This window comes from Glandiceps talaboti, chromosome 9 (assembly GCF_964340395.1).
Source record: "Glandiceps talaboti chromosome 9, keGlaTala1.1, whole genome shotgun sequence".
NCBI lineage: Eukaryota > Metazoa > Hemichordata > Enteropneusta > Spengelidae > Glandiceps > Glandiceps talaboti.
The window spans coordinates 946,293-971,782 of NC_135557.1; the positions used below are offsets into that span (position 1 = coordinate 946,293).

The 25,490-nt window shown below is 34.1% G+C and overlaps 1 protein-coding gene across 1 annotated transcript in view; it reads right to left on the reverse strand.

The window, feature by feature from the left end:
- The window catches only part of LOC144440422 (coiled-coil domain-containing protein 191-like), a 53,336-nt gene that overhangs the window by 17,608 nt on the left and 10,238 nt on the right, over positions 1–25,490 (reverse strand). Inside the window, exons 2-3 of the mRNA XM_078129794.1 lie at positions 10,214–10,389; positions 7,527–7,750 (exon numbers count right to left, since the gene is read on the reverse strand). Of these exons, the coding sequence (XP_077985920.1) occupies positions 7,527–7,750; positions 10,214–10,389 (400 nt within the window). The remainder of the gene's footprint in view (positions 1–7,526; positions 7,751–10,213; positions 10,390–25,490) is intronic.

A 25,490-nucleotide genomic window follows, 5' to 3' on the forward strand; every position in this document is an offset into this window, starting at 1 on the left:
TATATCAAACAACATTTTAACCAAAGGCAACGTCGAACACAATTTTTGAAAGTGGATCTTCAAAGAGTAAATCTTAAACTGCGTACTACCAAGTTTAATAGTTTTTCAGGGCCACCAAATATTCCAACAAGCGACCTATCAGTCAGAATAGCTCCACTGTTTTTTTATTTATTTTTTTTATTTTGGTGACATGTAGAAGTGGTTCAGCTCTTCACTATGCAGTTTTGTTTTAGCGATGTAATAAAGTGGTTACTGGTTTCATATGATGTCTCACTATAAAACACATTTTACACAGAAGTTGGTAATGTATTGTACTTTTATACCATAGTCACCATTTTATAACAAAAATCTACTGTTATGAAAAATTGCACAAAATCTCTGAAAAAAAATGACTGGGAAATGCAAACAAGAAAAAGAAAAAAAATAGGATTTTGAGGTTGGCTATAAATAATTCCAGTGTCTTACAGTTTTAACCCTGGAAAATGTTAATGATGAATGAAATAAACTAGGGATCTAAAATAATTTTGAGGCAATTTGAATTTCAATTTTCTAACAAATTTACCAAGTCAACAACATTCAACTTGTACTAGTTGTAGTAGATATATATGGGGAAGAAATGCATTAATGGCCATCTTAGTTTCCGTACGGCGACAATCCCAAGTACCCGGAAGAGAGTCATTCTCAGCCATACGTTACAGTGGTAACACTCGTTCATATTCGATTACCCTTCATAAAGAAAACACAACGAAATGGTTGAAGTGATTTTTTTTTTAATTTCTTTTCATCACAAAAACAAAATCTGTGTGATCAAAAGTGTTGTAAACTAAACCAGAAAGACTCTACTCTAAACCTCCTTATACCCCCTATACCTAAAGCTACGCTTTCAGCTTTCGCTGACAGCGGAGCTAAAAAGAGATCTGCCGTTTTATCAGTATGAAATGTTTTAATATAAGGAACAAGATGTAAATGAGATCGAGCGCATCTTCGGAGTCACTGCATGCAGCATAGCAGGCGACCTCACATTGAATGACTTTCTCCGTCTTTTTTTTTGAGTTTCACTCGCTGACATTATAATTGCGACTTGCTATCTTCAAATGAAGGAGACTTTCAAGACTACTGTTACTCTCGGAAAATGCACAGTGCATGTGCGCACTTCTTTTGTACTTTCCCGCACAAAGAGTTTTTAATTTGCTGCAAAAAGTTACAATTTTTAACTGGACACATTTTTATTCAAAGTTAAGCCAGCATACAATAGAGATATAAGATACATATCAGCGAGGAGTCAGTGTACAGTCACTTTAGTGAACCATCAATTTAAATCGTGCATGCTAAGAATCGTCATGTAAATAACGATTTTAATAACATCGCCATGTATTCAAAAAGTTGCTTTACCGGGGGGGGGGGGGGGGGGGGGGGGGGGGGGGGGGGCGGCAGCTGGAACCCAGACCACAGTGGTAAGAGGCAAGTGGTTAAACCACTCGGCCACTGACAACCCTGATTGGGTTCAAACTCAGACCAACCACAGTGGTAAGAGGCAAGTGGTTTAACTACTCGGTCACTGACTAACCTGAATGGGTTCAAACCCAGACCACAGTGAGAGGCAAGTGGTTTAACCACCCACTGACAACCCTGTAAAGTATGTGCTTGTTTTTCTATTATTTTCACTTTAGTAGGTTTGCTACCTTCCAGTTTCATCTTCAAACCACATCCCTCGCTTACTAAAGCCATACTGTGTATTATCTGACTGTCTGTTTTATTCAAAATAACAAAAACAAAAACAAAAACAAAAACAAATGAAACTAAAACTAATGCTGAAGAGAACATCTACCAGATTTGTCTATTATTTGAGAATTATTTTTGGACAGCAACATGGCATGTTTATTGTACATATATACACAACCTGGTAACACCATTAATTTAGGAATGCATGCATACATGTATGGGTTACTACTATGTATGGGTTACTACAGTAACTATGTATGGATTACTACTATGTATGGATTACTACTATGTATGGGTTACTACTATGTATGGGTTACTACTATGTATGGGTTACTACAGTAACTATGTATGGATTACTACTATGTATGGGTTACTACTATGTATGGGTTACTACTATGTACATGTATGGGTTACTACTATGTATGGGTTACTACAGTAACTATGTATGGGTTACTACTATGTATGGGTTACTACTATGTATGGGTTACTATGTATGGGTTACTACTATGTATGGGTTACTACTATGTACATGTATGGGTTACTACTATGTATGGGTTACTACAGTAACTATGTATGGATTACTACTATGTATGGGTTACTACTATGTACATGTATGGGTTACTACTATGTATGGGTTACTACTATGTACATGTATGGGTTACTACTATGTATGGGTTACTACTATGTATGGATTACTACTATGTACATGTATGGGTTACTACTATGTATGGGTTACTACTATGTATGGATTACTATGTATGGGTTACTACTATGTATGGGTTACTACTATGTATGGGTTACTACTATGTATGGGTTACTACTATGTATGGGTTACTACTATGTATGGGTTACTACTATGTATGGGTTACTACTATGTATGGGTTACTACTATGTATGGATTACTATGTATGGGTTACTACTATGTATGGGTTACTACTATGTATGGGTTACTACTATGTATGGGTTACTACTATGTATGGGTTACTACTATGTATGGATTACTACTATGTACATGTATGGGTTACTACTATGTATGGGTTACTACTATGTATGGATTACTATGTATGGGTTACTACTATGTATGGGTTACTACTATGTATGGATTACTATGTATGGATTACTACTATGTATGGGTTACTACTATGTATGGGTTACTACTATGTATGGGTTACTACTATGTATGGATTACTATGTATGGGTTACTACTATGTATGGATTACTACTATGTATGGGTTACTACTATGTATGGATTACTATGTATGGGTTACTACTATGTATGGGTTACTACTATGTATGGGTTACTACTATGTATGGGTTACTATGTATGGGTTACTACTATGTATGGGTTACTACTATGTATGGGTTACTACTATGTATGGGTTACTACTATGTATGGGTTACTACTATGTATGGATTACTATGTATGGGTTACTACTATGTATGGGTTACTACTATGTATGGGTTACTACTATGTATGGGTTACTACTATGTATGGGTTACTACTATGTATGGGTTACTACTATGTATGGGTTACTACTATGTACATGTATGGGTTACTACTATGTATGGATTACTACTATGTATGGGTTACTACTATGTATGGATTACTATGTATGGGTTACTACTATGTATGGGTTACTACTATGTATGGGTTACTACTATGTATGGGTTACTATGTATGGGTTACTACTATGTATGGGTTACTATGTATGGGTTACTACTATGTATGGGTTACTACTATGTATGGGTTACTACTATGTATGGGTTACTATGTATGGATTACTACTATGTATGGATTACTACTATGTATGGGTTACTACTATGTATGGGTTACTACTATGTATGGATTACTACTATGTATGGATTATTACTATGTATGGATTACTACTATGTATGGATTACTACTATGTATGGATTACTACTATGTATGGATTACTACTATGTATGGATTACTACTATGTCTGGATTACTACTATGTCTGGATTACTACTATGTATGGATTACTACAATGTATGGGTTACTACTATGTATGGATTACTATGTATGGATTACTACTATGTATGGGTTACTACTATGTATGGGTTACTACTATGTATGGATTACTACTATGTATGGATTACTACTATGTATGGGTTACTACTATGTATGGGTTACTACTATGTACATGTATGGGTTACTACTATGTATGGGTTACTACTATGTATGGGTTACTACTATGTATGGATTACTACTATGTATGGGTTACTACTATGTATGGATTACTACTATGTATGGGTTACTACTATGTATGGGTTACTACTATGTATGGGTTACTACTATGTATGGGTTACTACTATGTATGGGTTACTACTATGTATGGGTTACTACTATGTATGGATTACTATGTATGGGTTACTACTATGTATGGATTACTACTATGTATGGGTTACTATGTATGGGTTACTACTATGTATGGATTACTACTATGTATCGATTACTATGTATGGGTTACTACTATGTATGGATTACTACTATATATGGGTTACTACTATGTATGGGTTACTACTATGTATGGATTACTATGTATGGGTTACTACTATGTATGGGTTACTACTATGTATGGGTTACTACTATGTATGGGTTACTACTATGTATGGATTACTATGTATGGGTTACTACTATGTATGGGTTACTACTATGTACATGTATGGGTTACTACTATGTATGGATTACTATGTATGGGTTACTACTATGTATGGATTACTATGTATGGGTTACTACTATGTATGGGTTACTACTATGTATGGGTTACTACTATGTATGGGTTACTATGTATGGATTACTACTATGTATGGATTACTACTATGTATGGGTTACTACTATGTATGGGTTACTACTATGTATGGATTACTATGTATGGATTACTACTATGTATGGATTACTACTATGTATGGGTTACTACTATGTATGGGTTACTATGTATGGGTTACTACTATGTATGGGTTACTATGTATGGGTTACTACTATGTATGGGTTACTACTATGTATGGGTTACTACTATGTATGGGTTACTATGTATGGATTACTACTATGTATGGATTACTACTATGTATGGGTTACTACTATGTATGGGTTACTACTATGTATGGATTACTACTATGTATGGATTATTACTATGTATGGATTACTACTATGTATGGATTACTACTATGTATGGATTACTACTATGTATGGGTTACTACTATGTATGGATTACTACTACTATGTATGGGTTACTACTATGTATGGATTACTACTATGTATGGATTACTACTATGTATGGGTTACTACTATGTATGGGTTACTACTATGTATGGGTTACTACTATGTATGGATTACTACTATGTATGGATTACTACTATGTATGGGTTACTACTATGTATGGATTACTACTATGTATGGATTACTACTATGTATGGATTACTACTATGTATGGATTACTACTATGTATGGGTTACTACTATGTATGGATTACTACTATGTATGGATTATTACTATGTATGGATTACTACTATGTATGGATTACTACTATGTATGGATTACTACTATGTATGGATTACTACTATGTATGGATGACTACTATGCATGGATTACTACTATGTATGGGTTACTACTATGTATGGATTACTACTATGTATGGATTACTACTATGTATGGGTTACTACTATGTATGGATTACTACTATGTATGGGTTACTACTATGTATGGATTACTATGTATGGATTACTACTATGTATGGGTTACTACTATGTATGGATTACTACTATGTATGGGTTACTACTATGTATGGATTACTACTATGTATGGGTTACTACTATGTATGGATTACTACTATGTATGGATTACTACTATGTATGGGTTACTACTATGTATGGATTACTATGTATGGATTACTACTATGTATGGGTTACTACTATGTATGGGTTACTACTATGTATGGGTTACTACTATGTATGGATTACTACTATGTATGGATTACTACTATGTATGGGTTACTACTATGTATGGATTACTATGTATGGGTTACTACTATGTATGGGTTACTACTATGTATGGGTTACTACTATGTATGGGTTACTACTATGTATGGGTTACTACTATGTATGGGTTACTACTATGTATGGATTACTACTATGTATGGATTACTACTATGTATGGGTTACTACTATGTATGGGTTACTGCTATGTATGGGTTACTACTATGTATGGGTTACTACTATGTATGGATTACTATGTATGGGTTACTACTATGTATGGGTTACTACTATGTATGGGTTACTAATATGTATGGGTTACTACTATGTATGGATTACTATGTATGGGTTACTACTATGTATGGATTACTATGTATGGGTTACTACTATGTATGGATTACTATGTATGGGTTACTACTATGTATGGGTTACTACTATGTATGGGTTACTACTATGTATGGGTTACTACTATATATGGGTTACTACTATGTATGGGTTACTACTATGTATGGATTACTATGTACGGGTTACTACTATGTATGGATTACTATGTATGGGTTACTACTATGTATGGGTTACTACTATGTATGGGTTACTACTATGTATGGGTTACTACTATGTATGGGTTACTATGTATGGATTACTATGTATGGGTTACTACTATGTATGGGTTACTACTATGTATGGGTTACTACTATGTACTGCTCTCAGCTGTGGTCACTGTACAGTAAGAGTCTAAATAATCTTAAGAGTTGCTTACAATAATGCTTTCCGTATTTTGATGCAGTACTAGCTCAATGTTTGCATCACAGTACTATGCAATCCCCACTTTCAATGTACAATTATTTGAACATATTAGAAATAGTTATAATGGTCTGATTTTAGCAGTGCTTAATTCCGATACAATCCTTTATATAGGGATTCATAAACTGTATAGAGATTTGTTGTATTTGTGCATGTCTGTATTTGTCAGTTTGTCTTTTTTTAAGTTCTATTTGTTTCATATTACTGTTTTTGTGTGTATTTTATTTCTATCTATGGGATGTTTTTGTGTGTATTTTATTTCTATCTATGGGATGTTTTTGTGTGTATTTTATTTCTATCTATGGGATGTTTTTGTGTGTATTTTATTTCTATCTATGGGATGTTTTTGTGTGTATTTTATTTCTATCTATGGGATGTTTTTGTGTGTATTTTATTTCTATCTATGGGATGTTTTTGTGTGTATTTTATTTCTATCTATGGGATGTTTTTGTGTGTATTTTATTTCTATCTATGGGATGTTTTTGTGTGTATTTTATTTCTATCTATGGGATGTTTTTGTGTGTATTTTATTTCTATCTATGGGATGTTTTTGTGTGTATTTTATTTCTATCTATGGGATGTTTTTGTGTGTATTTTATTTCTATCTATGGGATGTTTTTGTGTGTATTTTATTTCTATCTATGGGATGTTTTTGTGTGTATTTTATTTCTATCTATGGGATGTTTTTGTGTCTATCTTTTATCTTTTTCCTCTCTGTTTTAGCTATGGAATGTTGAGCGCTGTTGCATTCTTTTCTTTCCCGAAATAAAGTTTGATTGGTTAGTTAGATAAAGTTTGATTGGTTAGTTACATATTTTGATTGGTTAGTTAGATAAAGTTTGATTGGTTAGTTAGAATGAATACAGAAGACTGAAAAAAATTCCAATATAGCAAAAACATGGCCTTAGAAATTGGATATTTAAACTTGATTCAACATGGATGCTACACAAGTTTATACTACATGTAGTAAATGGTATAAAACTGATAGTCTGTCTAATAAATTCTTACCTCCTATGCGTCTCTTCAACCATTTGTCTTTGCTCTTCCATTTCTTTTCTAATCTTGGTCATTTCTTGCTGTATTAGGGATTCTTCTTTCTTCCTCTGTATTGCCTTGTGTCGTTCTTCCTTCACAATCATTTGTTGTGCCTGGAACTGGGCATCTTTTTGTCTCTGTTTCTCTCTCAATTGTTTCTGTTTTTCTTTAATTCTTTTTTCTCTATTTTCTTTTACCTGCAATAGTTAAACAATATAAACCATAGATAACCAATATTTAAAATACAAACCATACTTAACCAACATAAACCACTCAGACAGCTCCGTACAATGACGTTGACAGTGTGATACACTTACACAGTTCCTATCACACTGTCAAAGTCATTGATAGGAACTGTGTAAATGTATCACACTGTCAAAGTCATTGATAGGAACTGTGTAAGTATATCACACTGTCAAAGTCATTGATAGGAGCTTGAACAGTGGTTCAAAAATTGTAATCAGTAAATGAAAAAGTGTGTGTGCACATACATGTATGTGTATGTGTGTGTGTAAATGTGTGTATGTATATGTGCATGCGTGTGTGTAAATGTGTGTATGTATATGTGCATGCGTGTGTGCAAATGTGTGTATGTATATGTGCATGCGTGTGTGTAAATGTGAAGTGTAAGGGTAGAGCACAGACAACTAAGAGACAGATTGGTAATGGCTATTGTTCGATGTGTTAATCTGTGGATTAACATTTTGATCCTTGCCTCGGGTACGCTACAAGGGTCTCTAGCACTTTCAACGTTACACCGAAAGCTACCAAAGTCCCTCATCGGGTACTATCAGTGTTTTGTTGTTTAAACAGCACCACGTCATCGGTAAGGGTCAAAGGTCCGATAGCGTTATTTTCAACCGAAAGCCGACAATTTCTGTGGAAACAGCTTGAAAATCGAGCAAGATTTAGCTGAGTTATTGCCTTGTATTGTAAAATTTGCTTGTTTGGGATGGTCAAAATTATGAACATATAATGAACATACTTGATTTAAAAATGCAGAAATATTACACACGTTACGATAAATTCTGACGATAGGGCAAGTTGTGTCCTATGGCTCTATAGTAAGTTATACTCTGGGATTTTCGTCCTACCCACTGGGATTTTTGTCAGAAAAGTACATACTTTATTCAATAGTGTATTACTGTATGTGTATTCTGTATATTAGGTGGTTTATGTCGGGTGTATTACTGTATGTGTATTCTGTACATTAGGTGGTTTATATCAGGTGTATTACTGTATGTGTATTCTGTACATTAGGTGGTTTATATCAGGTGTATTACTGTATGTGTATTCTGTATATTAGGTGGTTTATATCAGGTGTATTACTGTCATGTGTATTCTGTACATTAGGTGGTTTATGTCAGGTGTATTACTGTATGTGTATTCTGTATATTAGGTGGTTTATATCAGGTGTATTACTGTTATGTGTATTCTGTATATTAGGTGGTTTGTATCAGGTGTATTACTGTTATGTGTATTCTGTATATTAGGTGGTTTGTATCAGGTGTATTACTGTCATGTGTATTCTGTACATTAGGTGGTTTATGTCAGGTGTATTACTGTATGTGTATTCTGTATATTAGGTGGTTTATATCAGGTGTATTACTGTCATGTGTATTCTGTATATTAGGTGGTTTATGTCAGGTGTATTACTGTATGTGTATTCTGTATATTAGGTGGTTTATATCAGGTGTATTACTGTATGTGTATTCTGTATATTAGGTGGTTTGTATCAGGTGTATTACTGTTATGTGTATTCTGTATATTAGGTGGTTTATATCAGGTGTATTACTGTATGTGTATTCTGTACATTAGGTGGTTTATATCAGGTGTATTACTGTATGTGTATTCTGTACATTAGGTGCACAGTTTATATCAGGTGTATTACTGTATGTGTATTCTGTATATTAGGTGGTTTGTATCAGGTGTATTACTGTATGTGTATTCTGTATATTAGGTGGTTTATATCAGGTGTATTACTGTATGTGTATTCTGTACATTAGGTGGTTTGTATCAGGTGTATTACTGTATGTGTATTCTGTATATTAGGTGGTTTGTATCAGGTGTATTACTGTATGTGTATTCTGTATATTAGGTGGTTTGTATCAGGTGTATTACTGTATGTGTATTCTGTATATTAGGTGGTTTGTATCAGGTGTATTACTGTATGTGTATTCTGTATATTAGGTGGTTTATATCAGGTGTATTACTGTATGTGTATTCTGTATATTAGGTGGTTTGTATCAGGTGTATTACTGTATGTGTATTCTGTATATTAGGTGGTTTATATCAGGTGTATTACTGTATGTGTATTCTGTATATTAGGTGGTTTGTATCAGGTGTATTACTGTATGTGTATTCTGTATATTAGGTGGTTTATATCAGGTGTATTACTGTATGTGTATTCTGTATATTAGGTGGTTTATATCAGGTGTATTACTGTTATGTGTATTCTGTACATTAGGTGGTTTGTATCAGGTGTATTACTGTATGTGTATTCTGTACATTAGGTGGTTGTGTGTGTGTGTGTGTGTGTGTGTGTGTGTGTGTGTGTGTGTGTGTGTGTGTGTGTGTGTGTGACTCGAAGGAAGGGACACATTGAAATTTTTAATGTCTGTCTGTTGACATGAATTTGTCTATTTCAGAGATAAATTTACCTTTTGATGTCTGACTTGCATTGACAATGTTGGATCATTTCCTTTACTAGGACTGTCATCATCCAAACCTAAATCTGACAAAAACTTCTCTTCTACAATATTCTTCTCCATTAAACTGTGTAAAATATTATCAATTGATGATTCTTCATCACATTCTTCAATATCCCTGACAACAGCTGAAATAAAGACAACATTAAGAAAGATGTGAAAAATGTCAAACCAATGCAATTACACTGAATATTAATTCAAATACCAATATGTGTGTGTGTATACACTGAATAGCAATTCAAATGCCAATATGTGTGTGTGTGTACACTGAATAGCAATTCAAATACCAATATGTGTGTGTACACTGAATAGCAATTCAAATACCAATATGTGTGTACACTGAATAGCAATTCAAATACCAATGTGTGTGTGTGTATACACTGAATAGCAATTCAAATACCAATATGTGTGTGTGTGTGTGTGTGTGTGTGTGTGTGTGTGTGTGTACACTTAATAGCAATTCAAATACCAATATGTGTGTACACTGAATAGCAATTCAAATACCAATATGTGTGTGTACACTGAATAGCAATTCAAATACCAATATGTGTGTACACTGAATAGCAATTCAAATACCAATATGTGTGTACACTGAATAGTAATTCAAATACCAATATGTGTGTGTGTGTACACTGAATAGCAATTCAAATACCAATATGTGTGTGTGTACACTGAATAGCAATTCAAATACCAATATGTGTGTATACACTGAATAGCAATTCAAATACCAATATGTGTGTGTGTGTACACTGAATAGCAATTCAAATACCAATATGTGTGTGTACACTGAATAGCAATTCAAATACCAATATGTGTGTACACTGAATAGCAATTCAAATACCAATATGTGTGTGTACACTGAATAGCAATTCAAATACCAATATGTGTGTACACTGAATAGCAATTCAAATACCAATATGTGTGTACACTGAATAGTAATTCAAATACCAATATGTGTGTACACTGAATAGCAATTCAAATACCAATATGTGTGTACATGTACACTGAATAGCAATTCAAATACCAATATGTGTGTACACTGAATAGTAATTCAAATACCAATATGTGTGTACACTGAATAGTAATTCAAATACCAATATGTGTGTACACTGAATAGCAATTCAAATACCAATATGTGTGTACATGTACACTGAATAGCAATTCAAATACCAATATGTGTGTACACTGAATAGCAATTCAAATACCAATATGTGTGTACATGTACACTGAATAGCAATTCAAATACCAATATGTGTGTACACTGAATAGTAATTCAAATACCAATATGTGTGTACATGTACACTGAATAGCAATTCAAATACCAATAAGTGTGTGTGCGTACACTGAATAGCAATTCAAATACCAATATGTGTGTGTACACTGAATAGCAATTCAAATACCAATATGTGTGTACACTGAATAGCAATTCAAATACCAATATGTGTGTGTACACTGAATAGCAATTCAAATACCAATATGTGTGTACACTGAATAGCAATTCAAATACCAATATGTGTGTACATGTACACTGAATAGCAATTCAAATACCAATATGTGTGTACACTGAATAGCAATTCAAATACCAATATGTGTGTACATGTACACTGAATAGCAATTCAAATACCAATAAGTGTGTGTGCGTACACTGAATAGCAATTCAAATACCAATATGTGTGTGTGTGTACACTGTATAGCAATTCAAATACCAATATGTGTGTACACTGAATAGCAATTCAAATACCAATATGTGTGTGTACACTGAATAGCAATTCAAATACCAATATGTGTGTACACTGAATAGCAATTCAAATACCAATATGTGTGTACATGTACACTGAATAGCAATTCAAATACCAATATGTGTGTACACTGAATAGCAATTCAAATACCAATATGTGTGTACACTGAATAGCAATTCAAATACCAATATGTGTGTGTGTGTACACTGTATAGCAATTCAAATACCAATATGTGTGTACACTGAATAGCAATTCAAATACCAATAAGTAGTATATAAAATGGGGTTACTGGACCACCAAACGACATACCCCTTATTTAACCATTTTAACTTTAAAAAAATGGTCTAATCTATATGAAATTTTAGTATTTACAAACATGACCTTTGTCGTTCACTGTCGTTTTATAGTTAAGGGTATCTGAAAAGACAGTGCAACGACCGACAACCTATTACTACTCCCGGCCATTGTTCAAATTGGTGTGGAAGGGTTCAAAGGTCAATACATTTACATAACAATCGGCTCAGCTGTGAATGACTCATCGTCCTTCACCTCTATGACCTTTAAGACAACCATTTGAACAAATGATTTATAGTAGTATATACCATGAGAGATAACTGTGTTACTTGCGGTAAGTCAGTGCCTGAATTCAAATGTGAAATTTGTAACAAGCATTTTAAACATAAACATAATTTTATTAAACATACAAATATAAAACACTCCTGTGAGAATAAAAAATGTGAATATCCTGATGCATGTCCACCATGTGATCGTGTTTTTACCGAGTTTACATGGGTTTGCATATAAATATGAGTGTCATTTAAAGAAACATCTTAACAGAGGAACACCTTGTGTTAAAGAACCCAAGAGATATTTCTGTGAATGTGGTTTAGAATTAGGTAGTAATTTTGCATTGTATAGACATATAAAGAAAAGTTGTAAGTTGTGAATTACCAATTGAACAAATAAAATATATATTATATAAATATGGATAAAATATATTTTATTTAAAGTGTATGTAAATAGGTTTCCAAACTTTCAGACTTTTTGCCTGCAAATGATGTAGTTTTCATAGGTGATTAAAGATCTGTGTGACATTTTTGACAAAAGTACTATATTAATTATAAAAAAAATGATTTTTTTTGGAAAAATTCCGGAAATTGCCGAAGTTGTTTATGTATTTCATGACGTCACAACTGGGACGAACTTCAAATATGTCCGATTACATAACAAGGGATAGCCATTCTAGTGGAACCACGTTCCACTATTTAGAAGTCAAAATTGACAATGACAACAATAAATGCAGTACTAGTGATGACGAAGATGATGCGATAGTGGGGGATGCTTGTATTGTACCGTTTCTATATGAACCACTACCAAAACCACGACTACAGCCAAACAGCAATCCCAAGCTGCAGACAAGCATAATGGTCATTGACGATGTTATTGTCGACAGACTAAATAATACTGACTGGTAAGTTATGATAATAAAAAGTAGATATTTTAAATTAGCAGATGAAGGAAAACATTGGGTTGAAATTTCGAAAGTAGTTGTCCCATTGAGATCGTAACACCGTAACAGTAGTACTATTTAGTGGGGTTACAATCGACTTACTGACTACCTGACTACACAATGTGTGTACGCTAACATGTGTTTAAACCACAAAGGGACGGAAGGTAAAATATTCGAAATGTTTGCCCACTACAACGGCCGGTTGAAAGTTCATGTTTATGTACGGTACTAATAATGGCGGCTGCCTTTCATACCCTGTGTCTTCTTTCGCGGTGAGTGAACCTGCGCGATCACAGAAACAAGTGTAATTTTACCCCTTTCATATATAGTTGGCTAAATATGTCAATATTCACGATACTCTCGACATTTTATTGTATTCTAATTGAAACATTCTGAGACATAACTCAGGAATCAAATGCCTGTGGTTTGAGCCGCTATTCATATATTTCATGTGAACGTCGATGTAAAATTGAAGGTATGATCGGTTGTCAAACTTTAAAGGATTTTGTGAAATCATCATTATCAGAAAAAAATCAAAACAGTTCAGGAACGGTCAAATAATTTATTGACGGTGAGCACTGACCATACACTGCAGCGTTCCTGGGTAGCAAGGCGACTCGGAGGTCTACCGCTAGAGCACCCAGTACAGCCACAGGACATTTGACTAGACACGCTCCGGAGAACACGCTAGTATACAGCCCAACGAACCTCTGGCTCTGATCTCACTCTCAGTCACATCCAACTGCTCTCAACCTTGCGAACAATGCATTAAATTTTGCATTTATAAATGACTGGTCTTCATTCACTGACAAGGAAACCAAAGTCATACAATAAGGTCATGAATATGTCTAAAAGGAAGACTTAGTGCACTGTACTACATGCGTATAGTACCTTAGTAGGTATGAGCATGTTTCGTTTTTGTTGTTCGTCGGAGCAGTGGGCCGTTATGAAGACGTTGCTATCGCAAGTAAAAATTCCCATTATACGGTACCAGCTCGTAACGTTATACTAGTATGTTCTTTGAAAGTGTAATTTATGTTTCTTATCTGGTGTAATAACTTTCAATTCAACATTAGGACTCGTAATCACAGCCAACAAAAGAAACGTCATCATTGCTAGTGCAGTAATACATGTACATGTATGTAGTACACCATGCACGAGGACACAACATGTTATAATTCATGATCGTTTTTCGTGAGTTTGAGAGCTGTGCAGTACTAAGACATCATTGAAAACGTTTGGAAACTTATCCTCTGTATGTTGAAAAGAAGCAGGCTCATTAGAACTTCCAAATCTTTTGTGAGAAAATCAGTGTAGACTCAATCGTTGACGTCCCCCTCTACAACACAACGTTCAGGCATGGTTAAAAAACTAGGACACTGCGATCGTGTTCCGGCTGTGACGCAATTTTCCGAAGACTCCCGAAGCAAAATGCTCATTACAGATTTCCAAAAAAATCAATTTTTCATTATTAATATAGTAGTTTTGTCAAAAATGTCATACAAATCTTTAACCACCCATTAAAACTACATCATTTGCAGGCAAAAAGTCGGAACAATGGGAAACCTATTTACATACACTTTAAATAACATGGATAAGATTCGGAATCCACTCACTAACCGAATGATAAAAAGTTGGTGGTCGTGTGTACTTTAAGCTTATACAGAATGGTGTTTTACAACCCATTCCTAACACCACAACTCTAAGGGAAGAGAATATCTTGGATTGGCCGGTGCCTGATAATCTTCCTCGACCATTAACAGAAGAATACATCATGAATCCTATCACCAAAAGTATGATTAAAATAGGTAATGATACATATCAAACTCTTATTAACAGAGGCTACCGGCATGTAGGTGGTGTTTTTATGCCACCCAGATATCACGAACTCGAGAGAGCTTTTAAAGGATATGTGAAATCATATGAAATTGATATAACTGAGAACAAACCTCAAACACAATTAACTGAAAATAAATTGTTAATAAAAGAAATCTTAAAACAAAGTTTACAAGATACAGGTGGAATTAATATATTAACCTTGAAGATAAAATTTGTTAAAAGTGGTAAAGATATGGAGGAGATAACAAGTGATGGTTATTTTAATAGTAGTCCATTACAAATTATAAATTCTGACCAAATAGAGGAACAAATGAATGCAAGTTTTGAAAGAATTATTGAACACATTGCCAAATGGTTGCGTGAAGGATCTGGTTGGCAAATAAAAACACTTCTTAATTTGTATGTAAATATTGCAAGATACAACCCTTTACAAGGTAACTCATATATCAAATTACCAAAATAGTTACAAAATCCAAAGAAAGGCCTTATAAATATACAAAAGAATAACAATGAATGTTTTAGATGGTGTCACTTAGCATATAAGTTTCCAGTCAAAATTCATAAAAATCGACCATCTAGATACAGTCAACACATCATTGATGTAGTTTATAAAGGAATAACATTCCCAGTTACTATAAAACAAATTCCAAAGATTGAAAAACAAAATAATATATCTATTTCTGTATTTGGTTATAAAAATAAAAATGCATATCCAATTTATGTTAGTAAACAAACTTATGAAGATCACCTTGACTTACTACTAATAATTCATGGTGATAAAAGGCATTATGTTTGGATAAAGATTTTAATCGATTCATGCATGGTATAACAAACCATAAAGAAAGCATTTCTGTAGATATTGTTTACAACATTTTACAACTGGAGAGATTTTAAACCAACACATTCCTATTTGTTTTGAAATAAATGGCACACAAGCTATACGAATGCCAACAGAAAAGACCAAGTGGTTATCATTTAAAAAAATTACCCAAAACAATTAAATGCTCCATTTATTATTTATGCAGATTTATATTTGTGAAACATTATACGAAGATGACATACGAGTTCGCGACCATTGTCATATTACTGGTAAATACCGTGGTTCAGCACATGAAACATGTAATATCAATTTTCAAGTAACGAAAAAAATACCTGTCGTATTCCACAATTTAAAAGGAGATGACAGTCATTTCATTGTTCAAACCCTTGAACACTTTGACGAAAAATTAATATTATCCCACATTCTATGGAAAAGTTCATGGCTATAATGGTTGGTACTCATTTAGTCTTTATAGATAGCTTAAATTTCTTAAATGCTTCATTAGAAAAACTCGTAGGTGACACAAGTGATTTCAAATACACAAAACAGGAATTACCAAACAGCCTAAAACTACTAACAAGGAAGGGTATATACCCCTATGACTATATGGATTCCATTGAAAAATTCAATGATGTTAGTCTTCCACTAAAGGAAAAATCCTATTCCATTCTAAATGACGCTGGTATAACTGATGAAGACTATGAGCATGCACAAGATATTTGGAAGCATTTCAATATGCAAAAGATGGGTGATTATCATGATTTATACCTTAAAACCGATGTACTTTTATTAACTGATGTACTTGAAAATTTCCAAAAGACATGTAATGTATACTATAACCTTGATCTCTGTCATTATTTCAGTGCTCCTGGGTTATCCTGGGATGCATGCCTAAAAATGACTAAAATTAATCTCAAACTATTAACTGATATAGATATGCATCTCTTCATAGAAAAAGGTCTTCGTGGAGGTATTTCTTATATATCCACTGGTCTTGCAAAGGCAAACAATCCATACATGAAAGATTATGATCCAACTCAGGAAACAAAGTACATTATGTATTTAGATGCTAATAATCTCTATGGTTGGGCAATGACTCAATCTTTACCAACACATGGATTTAAATGGATTGATATAGATTCGCTTGTACACCAACGAAAGTGACCATGGATTAATTCTTGAAGTTGATCTTGAATATCCTAATGAGTTGCATGATCTTCACAATGACTATCCTTTAGCACCTGAGAAACTATGTATTTAATACTGAAGACATGTTATCCCCGCATAATAAAAAGATACGTGACTTATTTAACATTAAATGTGGAAATATAGAGAAATTAACCACAACTTTAAGACCAAAAAAGAATTATATTCTTCATTTTCAAAACTTAAAACAATATTTATCACTCAGTTTAAAAGTCACCAAAATTCACAAAGCCATTGAGTTCAACCAATCAAAATGGATGTCGCGATACATCTTATTTAACACAGAAAAAAGAAAGAAAGCAAGAAATGCATTCGAAAAAGATTTCTTCAAATTCATGAATAACTTTGTCTTTGGGCGTACTATGATGAATGTACGTAAACACTAGTATAAAATTATGCATACCAGAAAAACAATTCAAGAAACTAGTATGCATTTGCCAGCAAAAGGTAGTTCCAGGGCACAGTTGGGGACATGAAGAGGCAATCAGATGATGTTTGGATTGGTGTAAATTGGCCGATAGTGGATATATTGAGGGTAGGATAGTGTGGCAGTGAAACAGGGTTACATACCTAAGGGTTGGGAGACATCTGGTATATTACAGGATCATGGTAGCTGTAATATGTTTGCATGACATGGGCATTTCCCAATAGGTGAGTGTGCAGATTTGACATAGATGTGGTCTATTAGGGTGCCTTTGAGTGTGGTAGCTGTTTTAACAAGTTGGACATGAATTTCTCAACTGGCACAATTTTGGAGGCGATGTAGAAATACCGAGGTGGATGTTGATGTAGAAATAAGTAGCACGATATTTTATATGAAATAAAGGGGTGCCCTAATTTGCATATTTATTTGCATATCATTATCATATTTCCAGATCATAATATTAGGAAGTGGAAAAAGTTTCCAAAATCAAAACTCCTATTTTATTCATTCAGCAAACTAAAATTACTGAAATGTGTTGAAATCACCAATTTCCAAACCTTTAACATAATTGACAATGTAAAAATTTCAGGAAGGAGGTTGACAGTTACACATACAGTAATGTTGGCAAGCATGTTTTACACACACAACACATGGCATTGTTGATGTACATGTATTGAGTTTTGAGTTGTTGGTTTCACCTTGTAAATATCCATGTCATTCATAAAAATTAATTGAAAACAATTCATTTTCCTTTATTTCTCTAAAATTTGATATCCTTTTAATTTTCATGAATGGAAAATGATTTTTCATCCAAATTTGCCGGAAATACGTACATTTTTAATGTGACGAATTTGGGCTAAGAATAACCGAATACGTTCAGTGCAAATGTACAGTAACAAACATGGCTGCCACATCGGAGCTACCTCGTGGTACTACGATCACGATTCACATCCAAACGTGATCATTTAGTACATTAATTTTACCATGGAACCGTACCGGAGTTATTTCTAAAGAACATGTATAAATATTAGGTTTTTGTTCGTATGTATCGATACAGTGCGAAAATTGCCGTGACATCGTACATCGTATGCGTACTGTGTATTGCGTATACGGGAAGGCTTGGAAATTACGGGCTTGATATACCCGGCCATAGAAACTACCAACATACCTTCTACTATACGACGGTACTACATTTACTGGTTTTGTTTCGGCAACCATTGTTATAATCAAGGCGATAAATAAGTTCATAAATGATGACAGACGCAGTGACTCTGTTCACTTCCTTCATTAACAGCATTGAATAGAATCTCTTAAAGACGTTCACGCCAAAACAAATGGGCGATGAACGCAAACAAAGGGGCGGTCCATGAAAACAGGGGCGGTGCGCCCCTCAAAAAACCCTTGTGGAGAACACTGCATACACAGAAGCATGCAAACAGTGCCTGTTTCTTATCAAGAAAAAAATCAAAAGGAGCACAATTTTGGAGGCTACGTAGAAATACCGACAACAATGTTGATGCATAGAAATGAGTAGCATGATTTTTTATAGGATTACGCCAAAAGATAAAGGGAGTAGTCGAGCACAAAACTAACGACCACATACAATGTTTTGATACCAATGTACACAGATACAAGCTGAGTGATACCAGTATATCTGTCCCTTAATTTAACAAAATCACATCCAATGATGCACAAATTCGATCAAAACAGGTTCACACATCGTAAACTCAACTTTACTGTACTGTGATCGCTAATCACGCTTCCAGAACGTTCTTGTTAACCATGCGCTTTGTAATGAGTCAGCATTTAAACATGACCCCTCAACTCCACAACTTTTAGTACAGTACCACCTCCAACAACACGATATTGTCAGCTATCACAAGTTTTTAGCTTACGCAAATAGCGTCGAGATAGGGGGCCCCCATACACGGGTAGCGTTTGCTGCAATGCATGCTGGGAAACCCGGAAGAAAACTGTGTGGCGACCCCCTACAGAGTTGTAAACCGAAAGTGGATAGAAAGTAAGAACGCATACAAATTCACTAGTTCCAGGGCCCCTAGAGGGCGCCCTGGAACTAATTAGTATCTAAACCAACTTTTGTTATGCAAAGAATTATAACCGAAGGTCTAGTAGTAGTGGAAAACAAAAAAGAACGATTAACCCTAAACCAGCCCTTATATGTTGGGATGAGTGTTCTTGATTTGTCTAAAACTTTAATGTATGACTTTCATTACAACTATATAAAAGAAAAATATGGACCACGAGGTAAATTGTTATTTACAGATACAGACTCATTAATGTATGAAATTAAAGCCAATGACTCTTATAAAGATTTCTATAAAGACAAAGACCTTTTTGACAATAGTGACTACTCACCAAAAAGTCCATATTATTCTGGCGGTGCCGGGCAAGAAACGAGACAAAAAATGGTTGCATTACTTGAAGACGAGACGAGAGGCATCAACGAGGACAATAGTACCTCGTTACCAAATGTAATCAATGCAACAAGGGTAAAGTTAGATCTAGCCATTTCTCCTTCTTTATGGTTAATCCCGAGTAAAATGATTATAAATTTGAATACAAATGTGGCGGGTTATAACAATTTCTTACAACAGGCGACAGAAGATATGAAGTTCGGTTATAACAACATAAATAATGACGTGAAAAAAACAGCATTAAAGGAAATGGAAGGTCATGATGACCCAGTGCAACGACTCGACAGTCCAGTTGAACGACTGCTACCGCTTGACAGCCCCCATGCAGTTGAAGCAGTTGAAACGAGTATAATAACACCCGAGCATGACATTGTTCATGAATATTCAACGATTGGAATAATAGTCGGGGTAATATTTTTAAGTTACATATTTATATAGGATTTTATTTAAGATGGCTGATTTTGATACTTTTGAGATAAACGAAGAAAATGAAGTAAATGTAAATTATGGAAACCCTAATGAAGATTATGAAATGTCAGATCTGATAGATTTGTCAGATTGGCCAGAGCCAACGGAGCCAAAGGAGCAAGAAACATCATTCATAGGAGTAGATAAACTTACTAAACAAAAAACTGAATTATTCTTATCAACTATTGACGCAGTTATCAAAAAAAGTGACACGACAGTTAATCGAAGTGAATTGGAAACAAATACATAATGTAGGAAAGGATGGAGAGTTGTATGATAAAATAAAAAATCAACGTATTACAAGAAAAGGTAAACTTTTAGCTTATAGTACAATAAAAGGTAGAATTGGTACTGAAGCTGCTAATAGGCTTTTCTTAGACACTTTGTATAAATCGAAAAATGTCAATAAACAAGAGCCTTTAAATGTGTATGAAGTTGAAGCTAGAGATCTCACACCACCAATGATTGGTCATTTAAGACACTACCAGGCCTATCTCAGAAGAGATACTGCAGGTAACAAAGATGAAATCGATAAGGTTGAAAACAAAATTGAAGAATGGAATGAACTTAATCCTGAATATATAGTCATGGGTAAAGAGCTTGATACGGCAGTCAAGAGTTTAGAAGAGTTGTATGATAGAAAAAAAGAATTAGAAAACCGACAAAAAATCGAAGAATTATCACAAGACGAAAAAAAAGGAATTAGGCAGACTTCAGATTCATATCCTAAAATATAATAAAGAATCTAATAGTTTACGCAATAAGTTAGCTGAGACATCTGCTTTGAATGAAGTACTCAAAGACCCAGAACTCACTATTAAAGATAAGCTAACAATTCTTTTCAAATGCAATGGAGTTACTATCGTTTCATTGGCAACGGCTCTCGGTTTAGTCATAACTGCTATAGCCATTACAATAGGAGTACCCACCAAATCTAGTAGCACTAGTGGAAGCGGTAGTGGCGGTAGTAGTGGTCCAGTCAAAGCAGTTATTAAACGTGTTGCGGATGCATTAAAATGGCTCGGTAATAAAGCAGCGATGGCACTACCGGGTATTATTGGCTCTATTGTGTCGTTTGTTTTAAAAACAGCGGGGCAAGTTGTAGGATTTATAGGTGAGCATGTATGGTTGTTGGCAACTGCAATAGCAGTGTACCTTTATGAACAGATTTTTTAAACGAAAATAAAAAAAATATATATTTTATTATTATAGTATATTATTATAGTATAGTATAAGAAAGTGCCTTACAATAAAGAACTTCAAGGTGATTACTCAAAATTAGAGGACACTGTTGTTCTAACAGATAAATTCAATCTCGTCTTTGATCTTAAACTAGAAGGTCATAATAAAAACTTTGTTGTTCAAAACCTGTCTGCCAACGTCATCAGTCGACTAGTTTAAAAATTCGAGGGGGAAATCCTAATGCATTTAACAGGCTACAACTTAGTACAAACGTATAAAGATCTGTATTCGGATAGAATAAACAAAACACTGTATGGAATTCAGTCAGAAAATCTTAGAAAATTGAGAAGTGATAATATTGATGGAGTCGGTGGCGGGGATTACTTAGGAGAGGCTGCACTTCATAGGCATACAGTAAAAAATATGCAATCGATCTTGCAAAATTACATCCTATAACAAATGGTCATTGAGCCGTATATCCTTCGAGCTTAGGTAGTCATATCAAATGGGAGCTTACTATTGCTCCTGTTAATCAAATCCTGGTGAGTGAAGACACAGATGGTTGGGATTATACTTTAACAAACATTCAACTTGGATCAAGGGCTTCAGGCAACAATTCTGGTGTCAATAACAATATTGAATATTGCCGTGAATATAGACAACATCAACAAGTTCCGTCAAATTCTTGTTTATCATTATATTCAGTATCTTGAATCGCTAATTAATATATAATTATAATATGCAGAGAAATACATATATTTAACTCGATCGAATCGCGCTGATACAAATACAATATACGGGACACTGTTGTGGAGCGAGTGTACCGATTGAATAGCGACCCAACGGTCGTAGAATTTATTTCTCTGTCTTGTCGCGCGATCGTGAGATCGAATGATTCGAATCATGGAATTTGAAAATTCAACCTCCACGAGCTCAGCATTTGCTCCATTTGCTCAATTTGCTAAAAAAGAAAGGGTAGAACACTTTGGTGTTCTTTTTCGTCGTATGCGTGAAACCACATTGCCCTCGTTCACGGACGCTTTCTGTTTTGGGCAAACTTACAAGTACTTTGTTTACTCAGTCAAATGATGTTGTTACGTTCTCTCTTTCATTCAAAGGTATATTTTGAAGAGACACAGATATGACGACTAATATTAAATGATTATTTTTACGTAATTTTATGAAAATAATATAGACCGGAATCGACTGTGTGTTCGAGCCTACCGCAACTCTTCGCACCAAATATTGATAAAAACCAAGATGTTATCAATTGCGTTTTTCTTTATTTCCCCCACAAAAGAAGCGACGTTTCGGAGCGTCATTTCAAATAATGTGCTGTTTGGCTATCTGTTTTAATGTCCCGCAAACGCCACAATGTACTGCAGCATGCGAAATATATATCTCACCACAAGAGGGCAGCAGGTGGTATCAAGCTTCGAGAGAAAATTCATGGTCACATGTTCGATTTGAAGCGTCCTGATTGGTTTATTTGATGTCGTGTCCTACCCCTCTGTATTACAAGTTTAAGCAAGGAATACGTTTGAGCTCGAGCTTGCCAAGCAGTGGAGCGCGTCATGCGTCAGCTGTCGCGAGCGCACTAAGCGTCGATTTTGTACTATGTCTATCCATATACTTTCTTTTTTCTTTATTCTTTTTTGGAGTCTTCTATATTTATATAAACTTTTTTTCTGTGATTATTACAAAAAAATGTTTCATTTTTTTTTAAAAGATCAGAAAGTGTACAAGTACATACATATGATATTTTTAATCATTCCATTTCTGGCCTTATAACGTGTATAATGAGTTTATTGAAATATAATATAAATAAAGAATGAAGTAAGTATGTAAATGTGACTCATAGATAACTTGGGCCTTTATTACCTGTATGACATCATTATCATTTTCGAGTTTCACCAGAATTGTTGCCTCATGCCCCTGCTTGAATATGAGACGATAAGAGACCCAAAGTTAGATATATGGAAATTAAGGGTTACTACAACAGTGGTAAAAGTTTTCTCTACGAACATATCCAGCATTTCAGAACAATTAACTTCTCTGGTACAGATACAATTATTAACGAAACCATTAATATACCACCTAGAAGCTTGAAAGGAATTTTCGTATTATTCAGCAAACCACAGCAACAAAAGGATTTAGACTCTGAACTATTCTTTAATCCTAGTATTAATTCTGTTGCAATAACGATAGAAGGTATCGCAAATAAAGTGTATGCACAGGGATTATCTCCTAGAAAATTTTGGGAAGAAACCAGACGTTATTTCATGGCACCTGAGTTCTGCTGCTACGCTGGTAAAGCAATTGATAAACTAGAGAAGGTAACCGAGGCCACTTTTTTGTTAGATAAGTACTGTTTGTTTATTGATTTAAGAAGTTTTAAGGATAATACGTTTCATGGTAGTGGTCTAAAGGTCATGAATACAAAAGATGGGGTTCAACTGGAAATTAAATGAGATAATACAGACCCACAAGAAAAAATAACTGCAAATATTTTCATCATAAGTGATGCCAAGCTTAATATTGAAGGATCTAAATTAAAATCTATTATATATTAATACTCAAATATATTTCGTGATACTCAAATTAATAATATGATCTGGCTTGAACCCCTTTCAATATGCTTATCAGTGCTCTGACATGTTCGGGTAAAACAGAGTTCGTTATGCAACTGTTACAGACGCATTACAAGAATGTCTTCAATTACATAATCATAATCTGCCCGACGTTCATAAACAATAAAGCTTACGATAAAAAAATTATTTATAAAGACTCGGATATTATCATAATAATTCCCAACATAGAAAAAATAAATGAAAGTATTGAACTCGCGTATGAGTGTTATAAAAATACAAAAAGTCTAATCATACTAGATGATTGTGCTTTCACGAGAGATGTCAAATCTTGTGTCAATATTTTAACAAAGTTGGCATTTTCAGCTCGTCATGATAATATTCGCGTATGGGTACTTACACAGCAATATACGAGTATCGCTAAGACATTTCGAGAAAATATTGGCATGCTTGTTCTCTATTACACACCAAGTAAAAATGATGTTAAAGAGATAATTGAAAACTACGGGATGGAATTAAATAAAATAGAAATTAGTGAATTTATCAAACAATTAAAATATACTCCTTATAGCAAATTAGTGTTTCGATTAAGACAACCTTATAGTATAGATCTGGTATAATGTTAATCAATGATATTTTATAGCTATTTATTGCGTTAGTTATCATCTACTATTTCTATAAAATAAAATATATTTTTATATTATATAACAAAATGGAACAGACGTTGACAGAAATTTTACAACCAGTTGAATCAACACCAGAACAGGTGTCTCCAATAGTTAAGTACAGAGAAAGATTACTATGTATCATTGCAGCAGAACAATCAAAAGCTTTCTTAGGAAAAAATTTTACTCTCGAATATATTGAAAAAGCAAACGATAAAGAAATTGAAAAGTATTATAAAATATATGAAAGCACTTAAAGTTCTCTCGTAAGTGACAATATTGTAAATGGAGTTTTATTTGGGTTTAGTAAATTAGTAGGACTTGTGCTTCCAGTAGATGATGTGAATAAATTA